The sequence below is a fragment of the Grammomys surdaster genome, unplaced genomic scaffold (assembly GCF_004785775.1).
Source record: "Grammomys surdaster isolate TR1022 unplaced genomic scaffold, NIH_TR_1.0 123550, whole genome shotgun sequence".
In the NCBI taxonomy this organism is placed as follows: domain Eukaryota; kingdom Metazoa; phylum Chordata; class Mammalia; order Rodentia; family Muridae; genus Grammomys; species Grammomys surdaster.
In genome coordinates, this window is record NW_021618765.1 from 48,504 (window position 1) to 64,826 (window position 16,323).

Below are 16,323 nucleotides of genomic sequence, written 5' to 3' on the forward strand. Positions count from 1 at the left end.
AGAGAGAGAGAGAGAGAGAGAGAGAGAGAGAGAGAGAGAGAGAGAGAGAGAGATCATGAAGTTGAATACATAGGGATGTTGAGAGGACCCAAGAGAAGCTGAGGGAGAAGATATGATCAAAATATGTTGTATAAAAAATTAAAAATAATAATAAATGTATATTTTCATATGAAGAATAGCAAAAGTATAGTCAATGAAAGAAATATTGGAGGGGTAAAACATCACTGTGATTAAATTTATGTAAAATCTGTTATCAAGATGATACAACAAGCAATACTCTGAGAAAAATACTGGCAAGACATACCTGATAAAGAACTTTCTTCTAAAGTAAGAAAATCTAGAAGAGAGCAATCCAATTTGAAAACAGGATAAATCTGCACAGATAATTTATCATATCTATAAACAAACATTTTATAAATAAATAAAACATGCTTAATATTATTCTCATTAGATTAGCATATGGAAGCTAAACATCACCACTAACACATTCTAAAACGTTCAAAGTACAAAACAATAACCACTCCCAGTGCTGCTGAGAATGGGAAGGTAAATTGTCACACTTTCCCTTCTTGCTAATGAAATGCAAACAGTGGTCATTTTTCAAGATCTATTAGTAGTTTACTTAAAATCTTAATCTTACTTAAAATTTTATTGTACAGTCTAGCACGTTGTAATTCAGGTTCTATCTCAATAATGTTAAAAACTTGGGAAGGTAAGTCCCTGCAGCTGAAGGTCACACGTACTCTGTAGGCCTCAGAAGAAGTGAACTGGTACTGACCCAAACTCTCTTCCCTGATTACTATCTTTCATAGTATGGAAAGGTTCTATCCAAGCTGTCATGGAATGATATCAATCACTAGTCATATCCAAATGTGATTGTATGAACAACAACAATGACCAGCAAATAAGATCTCTCAAGGTATAATAGTGGCACTTACGTAAGTCTCTAATTGGGCTTAAGGCCCACTCAACAGGATGGAAATCACACAGTACTATAAACCTAGCCAGCTTCCTCTGGTGCATGAGTCTGTTGATCTTAGAGGTGAACCACCAACTGCTGCTTTCATAAACATTTAGCATTTCAAAATGTTTAACTTTATACTTATAGATAAATGTAGATCACATACTACATACAAGAAACTTCTTTTTAAGGAAGACAGAGACTGTTACAGAAAATCACAATGGTCAAAATACAGAGAGCAACTGATCATGGCTTGCTTAACCTGAAATGACGAATCTCCTAAACCACTCCCACACTTAAGAGTCAAGAAACATGTTGAAAGAGAGGAGGAAAGATTATAAGAGTAAGAGGACCAGGAAGCCTGCCATTAGATTGTGTCTTCTATATATGACAGAAAAGTGACATCTATGAAATCTCAACAAGTGACTAAGAAAAACCTGAACAATGACAACACCAACTGACATAGCAATATGGATGGGGGAAATCTCATGGAACCCTATCCATTCAGGGAATGAAAGGCAATTAACAGCTACTGAGAGACGGGGAATTACTCTTTCCAAGGGATAAACTCCCTAACTGCTTATCCAATACCAATTATTCAGTCTTACATACAAGTGACACTAAAGGGATTCAGAAGGGTGTATTTACATATTTATTTACATGTGCAAATATGTGTGTGTGTGTGAGTAAAAATAACAGACTGTGAATTTGAGAGGGAGTAGGAGAGACAGTGGGAGTTTTAAGAAAATAGAAAGTTATATTTATTTTAAAACTATTAAAAATAATAAAACCTTTGCTTACGCAAGAACTATATGCCCAGGGTTTTGCTTTTGTTGTTGTTTTGTTTTTTTAACTTTTGATTGATTCTTTGGGAGTTTTACATCATGCACCCCAGTCCCACTAATCTCCCAGTTCCCTCATATCTGCTCTCCATCCTTGCAACCTCCCCTGCAGAAGAAAATAAAAAACACAAACAAAAACATTAAACAAAACAAAATATACAAAACATCTTGTTGTGGAAGCTGTAGAGTGTTACAGTGTATCCTACAGTATACCCCTCTATCCCCACATCTTCACCTGCAAATAAATGTTCATCGCAATGAGTCATTGGTCTGGTTCTAGATCTCTGGATTCTGTAACACCGTTAATATTGGATCCCCATTGGACTACCTCTTGGTTATCCTGTTGTTGCCCTTTGTCATGGAGATACCTCAGCTTTGAACCAGCAAGACTAATTCTTTCATGTACTCCAACAGTTCAGAGATGATGTAGATTTTGGGATAGGGCAATTCAAAGCCCTGGATCTGGCCAGATCCACTCTCACACCCTCAGGGATGGTTCACATTCACCATCAAGGCCAGCTCCTTTATGTTGTCCTAGCTAGGTACAGGGCCTGGTCTCCTGAATGCTACAGGTAGTCATAGGCAGAGCTAGCTTTTCCTATTCTCGTGACATCAGGGTCAGCTTTCTTGACTACTTCAGGTGGCAAAGGGCAAGGGGCCATAATGTCAACCTCCCACTCTACCTCATGGTGGGGCCAGCTCTGCTACACTCATACCCACAGTACCGACTCACCCACATTCCTTCCACCAAGGCCAGTTCTGCTGTGCTGCCTAATGTCTGCTTCCCTGAGTAGTGAAGCTGATGAGGGGAAGAGCCACCTCACCTGCTATTATGACTCTAGGCACCTGCTCTTAGGACTGCTGCAGGTGTGTGTGTGTGTGTGTGTGTGTGTGTGTACATGTGTGGGGGGCATCAAGCATAACAGCACTATTTGCACCAACCCAAATGCAAGCATTTAGCATGCTTATTAATACAAGAGTGGGTACAAAAAGTGTTAGGAGCATACAAAGCTATTTTTTGGTAAGTAAAAGCAAATAAGAAATTAAGTAAAAGATACATAAATGATCCTTGAAGAAAGACTGCTAAGTTATGAATGCAAACCTGATAGACAACATAACATATTATTCAAGTTGGATAATCTGAAAAAGGCAAAATTTTATAGAACATAAGAGTGTCAGTGGCTACCAGCACCCAAGGAAAAGATAGCTAAATGTACTCTTAACAAGCATGATTTAATACAATGAAATTATAACTAATAATGACAAAATACAATTGCCAAAAATGACAGATTATCACTAAAAATCATTTCTAAGGGAACTAAGAATTATCCAAAATAAAAACTTCTATTTGGATTATTTGAAAACTCTTAGGAAGCTGTGATTTGTGACACTGGCTGGTCTGTGTGGCTTGTATTTCAGTACAAGTTCTACCAGATCAGCAACAATCCCCCAAGTTTTCTGTATAAGTGTCCACTTTCCTGAGATAATCTTTTGAAAAGAACTGAGCTGTGCTATATGTTCCCTATGGAATTTATAAGACTCATGTATCTAGGAAAGAAGATTTTGTTTTTCCACACCCAGAGGGCTGACATTATTTGCAGAAATATTTTAAGTGTATAATAAGTAAAACATCATTTGCACAACAAACTAATTGTTTTCTCCTGGGGGCCATGATGATTTCATTCAATGACAAAGATATAGTAAGAACCCTGGAGACTGTGCTTGCAGGTTATATAAATGTTTGTGTTATTTATAACTATCACTATAAATAATTAATTCTGGATGAGAGATATTATTCCATGATCAGAAGTTCAGTCTTTCTTTTGGTGAAAGAGTAAGAAATGACATCAACAAAATGAGAAATTTAATGCAGGTAAAAGGAGAAACAAATAATAGTTCTTCATCTGTTTCTCAATTATAATGTATATGAATGATTTAGATGACTACTTATGACATAAGAATGCAGTGATGGAAGACAGAGATGATAAGTTACGGTTAAACAGCAAATATTTTCTTTCCTAAGTGATTACTTTAATGTTTTGTGATACTCTTGAGAGTGATACTTCAAATATTCTAGTTTCTAATTTTTCATTACTATCAAAATTTACTCCTCTATTTCCTTGCAAAAATGTAGGAGTGCTGAGTGATTCTCTAGAATCAACATATATGAGAAGTTTTTTGATAATATTATTTATAGAATTACACATATTTAAAAACTTAGTCAACTACAGACATGTCTGGAAGCTAATGGTAAAGCAATACATAAAATTGGTGACAGATTTTTAGTACAAATTAAATCAGTGTTAAGATGTGAAGTCTAACCAACTGTTAGTCAAGAATTAGAAACCAGAGTACATAACTCATTTGAAATTGTTTCATATTTTTCAATAGTAAAAAGAAGGAAAAACAACATAAAATAAAACAATATCTTCTTATGTAAGGGGGATAGAGATTTCTTCACTCCTCAGAAAGACTAGAGATAAGAGAGGATCAGATTGGAGCGTTCCATGTAACAAATATACACCATCATTATGCCTCAGGAGCTAGGCAAAAGGAATTTTGAAGTTAAGGAAGAAGACCATGGAGAACAGAGGTTATAAGGTAAGCATGGCCCTTACCACAACTTTTTCTATCCTGTACTTACAAAAAGATTTCTGAGAAGATAAAATTCTTGCAAAAATAGGAAAATTGAAGGACTCTATCTTCTGATATAGGAACAATGTACTCTCATATACAAAAATTACAAATACTAAAAATAATTGCTTCAAAGAAGAAAAATAGGTAGAAAATGTGTTAAACTTAAAGTTTGGGAAAGGATCAAATAGAAAGCGTGGAGTAATTTAAATAGACAAACCTATTTTGGGTGAATAAGTAGCATACACATTTTCTAAATGATGCTGATAATAGCAGATAGGATTGAAAAACAGCTTATTAACAAGAGACAGAGAGCAGTGTATGTAGCAACTGATGCCACTGGACAGAATCTGCCACAACCTGTACAGAATTAAGGAAGTTATAGCTCACTTTAATAGTGCTATGGTATTGATATATACTTTATTTTTGTACATCTTTAGTGAAGTACTATAGATAGGCAGACAGACAGAGAGACAGAAAATTTCATAGATATGACTCAATTTGTTGAGCTTGGACACTTATAAATTCCCATGAAACTACCTCGATGATGAAGACAAAAACCATATGCATCTTTTAAAAAGTTTCTTTGTATTTCTTCATTGGTCTTGTTTTTCTTTGTTTAGTATTCTATAATTCAGCTTAACATGATAGCATTGCTCCTAATGTTTTCAGTGTACAGTAAGAAATTATAAATCATGGAACATTATAGTACAGCAGATCATAACTTACTCATCTTTGTACTAAAATTTTAAAGCTGTTGAACAACACGCCAATATCCAAACATTTGCCAATATTCAAATGTCTGGGGTCATTGTCATTCAAAGCATTATCCTCTGGGTTTGTGTGTTTTAATATTCCAAATACCTCATTTATATAGATTTATTCATTCTTCTCTAGCTGGATAATTCTCATTAAAATGTCCTTCAGGTTCATCTTTATTGCATATTGTAGGCTTTCCAGATCTCATACTCCACCATTGTAGGTATATGCTACATTTTAAAGTATATATCTGTTGGAGTATATTTGGGTCATTTCTGTAGTTTGTCTTTTATGAATTACACTACAATGCTCACAGAAGTCAGACATTTACTTGATAACTAATTCAATCTTTTCCATATTTGGCAAGAAAATATATTGGTAGATTGTATCCTAGCTATGATTTTTGAGGAGTTTTTATGATATTTCCTGAAGTTGATTTCTATCAACATTGTATAAGGTTCCAAATTTTGCATATTCACAAGATAGTGTATATTTATGTTGTTAATAATATCCTAGTAAGTATTAAGTAACATCCCATCATAGTTTTGCCTTACGTTTTTCTGGTAATTACTAGTGATGAACTCTTCACATGTATATTGGGCCATTTTTATAACTCCTTGGAGAAATGTCTACACATGGTTTTTGTCCATTGACAAAATGAATTGCTGAGCATTTGACTACTGGAGATTAGTTCTTTTCAATGTGTGCTCTGAAAATATTTCTCCCATTTCATAGGTTGCTTTCTCAAACACAAATTTTGAGAATTATTATTCTTTGTTAATTTTTCCACTTTAGATAACAATAATTAGATTCTACACATATAACACGAATTGATAGAAATCTAACTAGTCACTAGAAAATAATTTTACTGTCTGATTCCAAATATCTAATCTATCCTGGATAGCAGTGTATTTAATTACCATCTAAGCATGATTCTTAAGTGGAACCAAGTGCACCAAATAAGAAAAAAATATTTAAATAACCTTTCTTAAAACCTAAACTTTTCTGACCAAGTAATCACATAGTGAATGCTGTAACTGATTCCCAGTTACTACAGAAGGCAGTGATTCACTAATATAGCAGGATCATGACTTTAACCTTAAAAAATGATAGATAATGGAATGATCAGACTATACTAATACTTTTGATGCATTACTAGCTTATAGTGGTGAGGTAAAATAAGATAACAGAAAACTGAATAACAACTTTTCAGAATCTACTACTTTTTTAACTATGTGTACAGGATGACATTATTTTTCATTACTCAAAATGTTTACTTATCTTTATGTAAAGAATTTTTATTTCTAGAAACACTTATCACTGAGGTCAATATCAAATGGTGAAAAAAATGGACAGTTAAGTGAACATTCTAATACTGCCATAACGAATAGAATCAGTACTCTATGGAAAGTCCATCTAGCTAATCACTTTCTGATTGTAATAATGAATGTGGTGTATCAGTATGACATGGTTTAGAAAATAGGTAGGTAAGTAAATTAAACAGTTTCCTTTTTTTTTTTTTTCAAAAAACACTACCTTGGATTTAACATCAGCTCAAACATTCTAACATTGTAGTAGGAGTCTTTTAGCTTAAAGGAGTATTTGACTATACTCTTAAAAGTTTAAAATAAAATTTAAGTTTTAGTCACTCATGCAATTAATAAAACTGTGAAGTGTGTTCTCTGAATTAAACAGTTTCAAGAGCATCAAAAAATAGAGCATGTAGTCCTTTGTCTAACAGTTTACTCTAGAGAGTTTTTCCCCTTCCAAGTTAACATGCCCATAGATATTATCATTGTTTCAGTCTTATTTGTGCAGACATTTTCAGAAAGAATTTTTTATTGAAGACTTCTGGTATTCTTTCTCTTATAATATTTGCATTCCCCTTTCCATGATGTTCTCTGAGCTGTAATTGTAGGAGCTGTGGTAATGTATCTATCCACTGGAGCTGGGCTACACCAAGATCTCTTAGTTGATGTCTACATTGTGTTAAGTTTTTTGTTTTGTGTGTGTGTGTGTGTGTGTGTGTGTGTGTGTGTGATATTTTCCATTTGCTGTGGAAAAGAGGGGGCTTTCACTGAACTCTAGGAGAAAGAGAAATATCTCTTCTAAGGATAAGCCTCTATTGTCCATATACAAAGTGATCATCCTTGAAACCACACACACACACAAGTATAGAGGCAAGAACATATAAAAATATCAAGAACTGCAAGTGCTTAATGCTATTGAAATTTAAGGCATGTAGGAAAAAAGTAAAAGAAAAAGAAAAACAAACAAACAACAAAAACATGGCAAGTGATGAAATCTAAAAGGAGCTTTCATAAAGATCCTTCAACACTAAACAAAAGAGACTGGCATCAATGGGAGGGGAGGCTCTTGGTCCTGTGAAGGGCCAAGGCCCCAGTGTAGAGGAATGCTAGGGTGGTGAGGTAGGAGTGGTTTGAGAAGCACCCTCATAGAAGCAGGGAGAGGAGGGGTGAGATAGGGGGTTTTCAGAGAGGAAACTGGGAAAGGGGGTAACAGGTGAAATGTAAATGTAGTGGGTCTTAAAATCCATTAAATTCCAGAGTTGGAATTCACAGATAGTTTAATCCTGATAAATAGTAGTGAGATAACAGGATACTGTCTTTTTTGCGATTGGTTGTTTATTTTTGAGATATATTTTAATTACAACATTCTTTCAACTCACTGCCTATTTTTTCATCAAGCGTAACTGAATGTATGTATATTTGTATATTCAAATGTATTCTTAAATATAACCTTTTGGGTTCATATAATGTTACTTGTATATGTTCTCAGAGCTGAGAATTTGGCAGTGGACAACAAATTGGTGTGCTTTTCCTCATGGAGCTTCACCTCTGCTGCTCCTAGCTTTACTCAGTTGTCTGTAGTTCTTTGTGTAGGTTTGAAGTCTTATGAGATTGCCTCCATGTAGTTTGACATGTTCACTGGTGTCATCCTTGTTCAGCTGATGTTTCAACAGTCGTGTTAGTGAGATATTATAGGTAGCTTCTGATGTTACCAGGAGACACAACCTCAAAGCAAAGTGCTGGATCCTCTGGTTCTTATAATCTTTCCACCCACTCTTCCACAATATTCCATGAGCCTTATAAGTGGGAGTGCTTTGTAGATATGTCTACTGAGACTGGGTTCCACAACTCTATGTACTTATTGGTTGTAGTTTTCTGTAATGGTCTCCATCTATTGCAAAGAGAAGTTTCCTTGATGAGTGGTGAAGACTGCATTTATCTGTAAGTATATGAACAAATGCTTATAGATTGCTATTGGAGATTATGCTGGTTTAGTAAACTAGTGGTTTTAGATTCTCCACTAATAACCAACCATGATTTCACTAGCACTGAGCAGTCAGCTAGGTTACCAATAGCACACATGGTATCTCTCTTGTTGAATGGATCTTAAGCTCAATTAGAAAGTAGTTGCTCATTGCCAAGATATGTGTGTGTCACTACTGTGCCCATAGGGCTATTGTGCTATGTGGTTTATAGGCATCATAGCAGGGTAGGACTATTATTTGCCTCCTTCCTTTGAAAGCTTGTATGGTGCCTTCTGGTATCCTACATACCAGTCCTTAGGGATGGTAGGTTTAGGTCAGTTCCAGCTCAGGACTTCTGGGCCTGTTTCTGAAGTTTACAGTATCTTCAGAAATAGGGAGTACTTACTTTCCATCTTTGGGGCCAAGGCAATAGCAATAAGCTATATGTTTTTGTAGTTCCTTAGACAGCCTTTGTCAACAACTGAAAAGAGGCTTCTTATATATGGTTTGAGAATTTTTGTTATGTGGTCTTTGACTCTTGGAGAACATCATCAGCTCAGATGAGAAAAGTGTATTTAGACTATGTTTGTATATTTGTAAACTGAAGTACATGCATTATGTTTTTTTGGTAAATAACTAATAGTATGATACCTTGTAGTTTTTCAAGTATCTATATTGTTATTTTATCCACTTACCTCCTTTCTAAGGAGCTCCATGTTATTCTTTTCCCTCATCAGATCACTTGTATTTCAAAAAAACATTTGAGAAAATCCTAAAAAAAAAAAAGGCATGGCCTAGAAATATCTAATAAATGATGGTAAAATGCACTGTTGCCTTTAGCTATTTGAAGTAAATGGCACAATCCACTAATAGAAATATATAATAAAAGCACATGAATATATTCCTTCCACAGTGTGTTGAACATAGCATTTTCACTATAGATAAAATAGATGCAAGTGCAAAGAAATTTGCTGTCATTTCTGTTGCTTAATTTTTTTTCTAAAAGAGAAGCATCTTATATTTAGAAAAACATCATTTACTTATCCAGGTAGTGACAGTTTACACAAACCTATGTTCTTAGATATCTTTATACATCCAATATCCAGAATTTATCTTAGCATAAGGTTCTGTGTGGCATTATTTGTAAGTCCTATCTACATAAAAATTAACTACATCTGGACATCCTTAAGAGTAACAGATAATTCTTTAGAATTGTTTCTTTTACAATAACAGGAGTCTTTAAGAAAAATTTCACTGCTCATTTGGAAATTCAGACAATAGAAATACTTATTATGATATAAACTTAGAAAATAAATACAGGCTGGCTTGTTGGCTTCTGAATCTACAGCCCTTTGTTAGACTTTTACTAACTGTGACTTTATAAAATCTTGATTTCAAAGGTCAGTAATGAGAAATCACTCGACAATAACAACCTTCATCCTGCTGGGACTAACAGATGACCCACAACTTCAAGTTCTGCTCTTTATCTTCCTATTTCTCACATACATGCTGTGTGTAACAGGAAACTTGATTATCATCATCCTCACCTTGGTGGATCCACATCTTAAAACACCCATGTACTTTTTCCTCAGAAATTTTTCTTTCCTAGAAGTTTCCTTTACCACAGTCTGCATTCCTAGATTTCTATACAGTATATCAAGTGGAGACAATACCGTTAGCTATAATGCTTGTGCAAGTCAAATATTCTTTGTTATTCTCTTTGGAGCAACTGAATTTTTTCTCTTGGCAGCTATGTCCTATGATCGCTATGTGGCCATCTGTAAACCTCTTCATTATATGGCCATCATGAACCCCAGGGTGTGTACCTTACTAGTCATCACATGTTGGGTGTCTGGCTTAATGATTATCGTTCCACCCCTTAGCTTAGGCCTCCAACTTGACTTTTGTGACTCCAATGTCATTGATCATTTCAGCTGTGATGCAGGTCCCCTTCTAAAGATCTCATGCTCAGACACATGGGTAATAGAACAGATGGTTATACTTGTGGCTGTCTTTGCACTCATTATTACCCTAATCTGTGTAATTCTATCCTATACATACATCATCAGAACAATTCTTAGGTTTCCTTCTGCACAGCAAAGAAAAAAGGCCTTTTCCACCTGCTCATCCCACATGATTGTGGTTTCCATCACCTATGGAAGCTGCATCTTCATCTACATCAAGCCATCAGCTAAGGATGAAGTGGCCATAAATAAGGGAGTTTCAGTCCTCACTACTTCTGTTGCACCTCTGTTGAATCCCTTCATTTATACCTTAAGGAACAAGCAAGTGAAACAGGCTTTCAGTGACTCTGTAAAGAGAATTGCATTTATATCAAAGAGTTAGAAGTTGTGATAAAACAGATTCTCTATTATCTCCTTTCAGATTTAATCTTTGCAATGACATCCGATATTTCACCCAGACATTATCCTTATGAAGCTAATTTTTAGCATTATAAAGAGATAAATGGGAAATAAGAATAAGATTAAATGGGGAAGAAGGTGGCATGTCATATGGAAACCTACCACTATATAAGCTTCTTAAATTATATATATGAAAGGAATTTAAATGGAATACAAATAATGAAGGAGACAATACCCCAGGTAAACACATTATGCTACTAAATAAAACCTCCAGTGCCAGGAATGAGTTATATCTTGTTGAATCTTTTCCAAAGGGGTTCCATAATTCACCCCCTCAACATCATAGGCTATTGACAAGTCTGTTGGTTACCCCCAACAACCTGATGGTAAGGTCCTATTGCTAAAGATACAACTTACTTATGTCATTGGATATGCTGAAATAAAGCTGGAAACACACTAAAAGCCTCATCCCTATTTACTAACATTCACAGTTCTGGAAAGAATTCTGCATGCTACCAAAAAGAAAATTAATCATCAATATCTACAAGTCTATGACCTACAATAGCAATGTGCTTCAAGATGTGCAAAAGTGGCATAAATGTTATGGAAGTAACCAACCATTTTTTAAAAAATTGGATTTAAGGCACATTCTATGAGATGGATACAGATCTGACACATCTAAAAGTTTCATGTGTGGTGTTTGCTTTTTTTTATATTTTTTGTATTATTTGGTTTGGTATATTGCTTTTGTTTTTGATTGGGGGAATTAAGGACGAGAGAAAGAGAAGAAGAACACGAGGTTTGGTTGATAAGAGGTAGGGAAGATCTGGGAGTAGTTGGGTAAAAGAATATGATTTTATATATATACAGAAAACAAATAAAGTAAATGAAATTAAAAAATAAATACAAACCTTAAATGCCAAAGAAATAAGACAGATTATGTCAACACAAGAGATGTAAATAATTTCAAAGACACCTAAATACCACAAATAAGAAAAATAAGAATTTAAATTTATGTCAGTAATTTGAGATTATGGCCAAGGGAACAAAGGGAAAAATATTTAAGGGGTTAAATCTTATAATTTTGATGCTTCTCAAAGATCTACTCAGGGGAATTTATATGATCCTCCACGACCCATTTCCAAGCCCTCAGACCTAGCTAGGGTCGCACATATAGTGATGTAATCTACTAATCATGCCTGTGCTGCAACCAACGTTTAGGGTTTTGAACCCAGATTCTATACATTCTACTTCAGAGGCTATCAGGTTGATGTTGCTTAATCCTCTCTTCTACAATCCCCCCTAAGCCCCATATTAACTACAATACTTAAGGTTTGGACTACGATACATAACTGCACATCAGACCAGTTCATGATGTTTACCTGATTTCATTCTATTTAAGACATATTCAACAACTGCCTTGGTCCAAACTAGCTCACACATCCCCTCTTCTACTCCAACCTACCCTGTTCATATCAAACATAGAACTAACAAAAGAAATCTACATGGTAATAACTCATTGATTTTCTGGCTTTTAAAGTTTATTAAGAAACCAGTGGTTTGTGTTAATTTTGTGTCCAGCCACTTTGCTGAAGTTGTTTATCAGCTGTAGGAGTTCTCTGGTGGAATTTTTGGGGTCACTTAAGTATACTATCATATCATCTGCAAGTAGTGATATCTTGACTTCTTCCCTTCCAATTTGTATTCCTTTGACCTCCTTTTGTCCAAATTCTAAAAGACTATGGTGGCTAACCTAGATTAATGTACTCAGTAAAACTATCTGCCATAATTAAAAGATAATAAAAAACTTTTCATGACATAGACATCCTAAAATTTACATCTAACAAAAAAACATAAAGAAGTATTATTTTGAGATGAACAGAGGGATGCACATAGTTGAGAGACTGTAGAAAGAACTATAAAACCACAATTACTAAAATGCAAAATACCACCAAGAACACAAACACCACCAAAAATCAACAAACAATTAAAACATGTATTTCACTAATAACTTTAAATATCAGTTGCCTCAATTCTCAAATTAAAACACAGATGATGAATGAATGGATCAAAAAGCAAAATCCACTTGCCTGAGCTCTACAAGAAATACAACCTTTAAAGATAGGTATTGCTTTAGAGTAAAAATTGGACAAATGTACTCTAATGAAATGGAACCAAGAAGCAAATCAGCATTGATATCCTCATATCTGACAAAATAGACTTCAATCTAAAACTGACCAGAAGAAATAGAGAGACACTTCATTGTAATCAAAAGAAGAGTTAGTCAAGAAGATATTACTATCAGAGTAACTAGTACCAGAACCTTATGGTTCATAGCAAAATATTCCAGAAATTAAGTGAATATTTATAGCTTATCATTCTTTAATATGCAAACAAATAGAAGCAGAAGTAGCACTCTGAACTTCTTCTATGAGGCTAGTATCATGCTAATCTATCACTCTTTACCGAAACCAGGTAAAAACAAAATATATACAAACACAGACACACACACAGAGACAGACACAGACACACAGACACACAGACACAGACACAGAGAGAGAGAGAGAGCGAGAGAGAGCGAGAGAGAGAGCGAGAGAGAGAGAGAGAGAGAGAGAGAGAGAGAGAAAGCGAGAGAGAGAGAGAGAGAGGAGAGCATCTAACTGTATACAGAATATAGATATATGTTAAAAAGATTATCCATCATAATCAAGATAGTTTTATCCCTGAAACACAGGGTTGGTTCAACACATGCAATTAATGTGGTAAATCATTTTTAAAAACTCTGTTTAGTGTCTAGCATCCCTGTACTTTCTTCAAGACATAAGTATGTTTCCCAGTCTTTGGCTCTTGTTCTAAAAATATTGTAGACCATTTGATGTTTCTACTACACAGAGTATCACTACCTAGTTTCTCTCTCTCTCTCTCTCTCTCTCTCTCTCTCTCTCTCTCTCTCTCTTCTCTTCCTCTGTTTCTCCCCCCACCATACAACACAGAAAGATTATGTATGCAAATAAAGATTCTGTTTTGTTTTAAAACCTGAATACTCAAGAGTATCAAAGTGACTTGGTAGAAACCATGTTTTCTTGGGAAAGGCAAGATCCTCACAGACATCCCTAAGGAGATGACACTCCTGAATGTGAAGTCATACAGGCACATACACATACTCATATCCACACACAACCGTGCTGACCTCACGTTCTACATGGGAGGCTTCACAATGAATAGCTAGCTTTTCTGTCTCCTGTTTTCTTTTTTTAATTAATCATTTTATTCCTTTATATTTCAAATGATATTCCACTTTCCGATTATAATCCTCCTCTGTCCCATTCCCCCTCCCTCCTCCTCTTTGCCTCTATGAGGGTGCTTCTCCACCCACTCATCCATTCCTTCGTCATTGCTAGCATCCCCCTTCACTGGGGCATCAAGATTCCACAGGACCAAGGGTCTCCCCTCCCACTGATGTCATATAAGGCCATCCTCTGCTACATATGTATCTGAAACCATAGATACTTCCATGTATAATTTTTGGTTGATGGCTTAGTCTTTGGGACCTCTGGTTGGTTAGATGACCAGTTAGTTGATATTGTTCTTCCTATGGGGTTACAATTCCCTTCATCCCCTTCAGTCCTTCCCCTAGCTCTTCCATTGGGGTTCCGGGCTCAGTCCAATGGTTGGCTGTGAGTATCTGCATATGTCTTAGTCAGGTTTTGGTAGAACTTCCCAGGGAACAACCATACCAGGCTCCTGTCAGCAAGTCTTCTTGGCATCAGCAATAGTATTGGGAGTTTGGTGTCTGCAGAAGGCGGATGGCCTTTCCTTCAGTCTCTGTTTCATGTTTTGTCCCTGTCTTTCCTTTAGATAGGAACATTTCTGGGTTAACGATTTTGAGATGGGTAGGTGGTCCCATCCCTCAACTGGGAGCTATGCCTATCTACTGGAGGTGATCTGTACAGGTTCTATTTCCCTTTTGTTATATATTTCAGCTAAAGTTCTGGGATCCTCTTGCTTTCCTGGGGTCTGGGACATTCTAGTGGCTACCCCAAGTTCCCCCATTCCCTACTGCTACATATTTTTATTCCATTTCCTGACCCTCTGTACTTCTCTCCTATCTCTTCCAGTACCTGATCCTGCCCCCTTTCTATTCTCCCCTTCCTCTTTCCATCTCAGGTTCCTCCCTTCCTCTACCTTTTGTGATTGTTTTGTTCCCCCTTCTATGAAGGGTTAAAGCATCCACATTTTGGTCTTTCTTCTTCTTAAGCTTCATGTGGTTTGTGGGTGGTATCTTGGATATTCTGAGCTTTTGGCCTAATATCTACTTATTAGTGAGTACTTACCATGTGTGTTCTTTTGTGTCTGAGTTACCTCACTCAGGATTATATTTTCTAGTTCCATCCATTTGCCTGTGAATTCATGAAATCATTATTTTTACTAGCTGAGTAGTATTCTGTTGTGTAAATGTACCACATTTTCTATATCCATTCTTCTGTTGAGGGGCATCTGGGTTGTTTCCAGCTTCTGACTATTATAAATAAGGCTGCTATAAACATAGTGAAGCATGTGTCCTTGTTATATTTTGGAGCATCCTTTGGGTGCCAAGTAGTGGTACAGCTGGGTCTTCAGGTAGAACTATTTCCAATTTTCTGAGAAACTGCCAGATTGATTTCTAAAGTGGTTTTACCAACTCGCAGTCCCACCAGCAATGGAAGAGTGTTCCTCTTTCTCCACATTCTCTCCATCACCTGAAGTCACCTGTGTTTTTGATCTTAGCCATTCTGGTTAGTGTGAGGTGGAATCTCAGGGTTGTTTTGATTTGCATTTCCCTGATGACTAAGGATGTTGAACATTTCTTTAAGTGCTTCTTAGCCATTAAGGATTCCTCAGTTGAGAATTCTGTTTATCTCTGTTCCCCATTTTTTGATGGGATTATTTTGTTCTTTCAGTCTAACTCCTTGAATTCTTTGGATACATTGCATATTAGTTCTCTATCAGATGTTGGGTTGGTAAAGATCTTTTTACAGTCTGTGGGTTGCTTTTTTGTCCTATTGACAGTGTCCTTTGCCTTACAGAAAATTTTCAATTCTATGAGATCCTATTTGTCAATTGTTGATCTTAATGCATGAGCCCTTGGTGTTCTGTTCAGAAAATTTTCCTGTGCTGATGTGTTTGAGGCTTTTCCCCCACTTTGTCTTCTATTAGATTCAGCATATCTGGTTTTATGTGGAGGTCCTAGATCCACTTGGACTTGAGCTTTGTACAAGGAGATAAGAATAGATCAATGAATGGATCAATCAATGAACCTACAATGGTAGGTTACTAAGCACACATTAAAACTAGTCAATAGACTAATTTGCTCCTCTATCTATTTTGAATGAACTTGTTAAATGTTCAGTATGCCTTCAGACTTTTTGCAGATCTTTATATTTTAATAATTTTTAAAGATGGGCAGAATTTCAATAAGTAGCTTCTGTCATCCTTATAAAGAAAAGGAGC

General features: G+C 35.7%; 1 protein-coding gene across 1 annotated transcript; it reads left to right on the forward strand.

Moving 5' to 3' along the window:
- The first annotated feature begins 9,877 nt into the window (after nt 1-9,877).
- On the forward strand, nt 9,878-10,816 carry LOC114636329 (olfactory receptor 6C2). Its single transcript, XM_028784472.1, has one exon. It carries the CDS (start codon nt 9,878-9,880, stop codon nt 10,814-10,816), a length of 939 nt encoding a protein of 312 aa, XP_028640305.1.
- Nucleotides 10,817-16,323: the final 5,507 nt, after the last annotated feature.

Excerpts from the sequence above, each read along its gene's own strand:
- LOC114636329 (XM_028784472.1), top strand. The coding sequence starts at position 9,878 with ATGAGAAATCACTCGACAATAACAACCTTCATCCTGCTGGGACTAACA.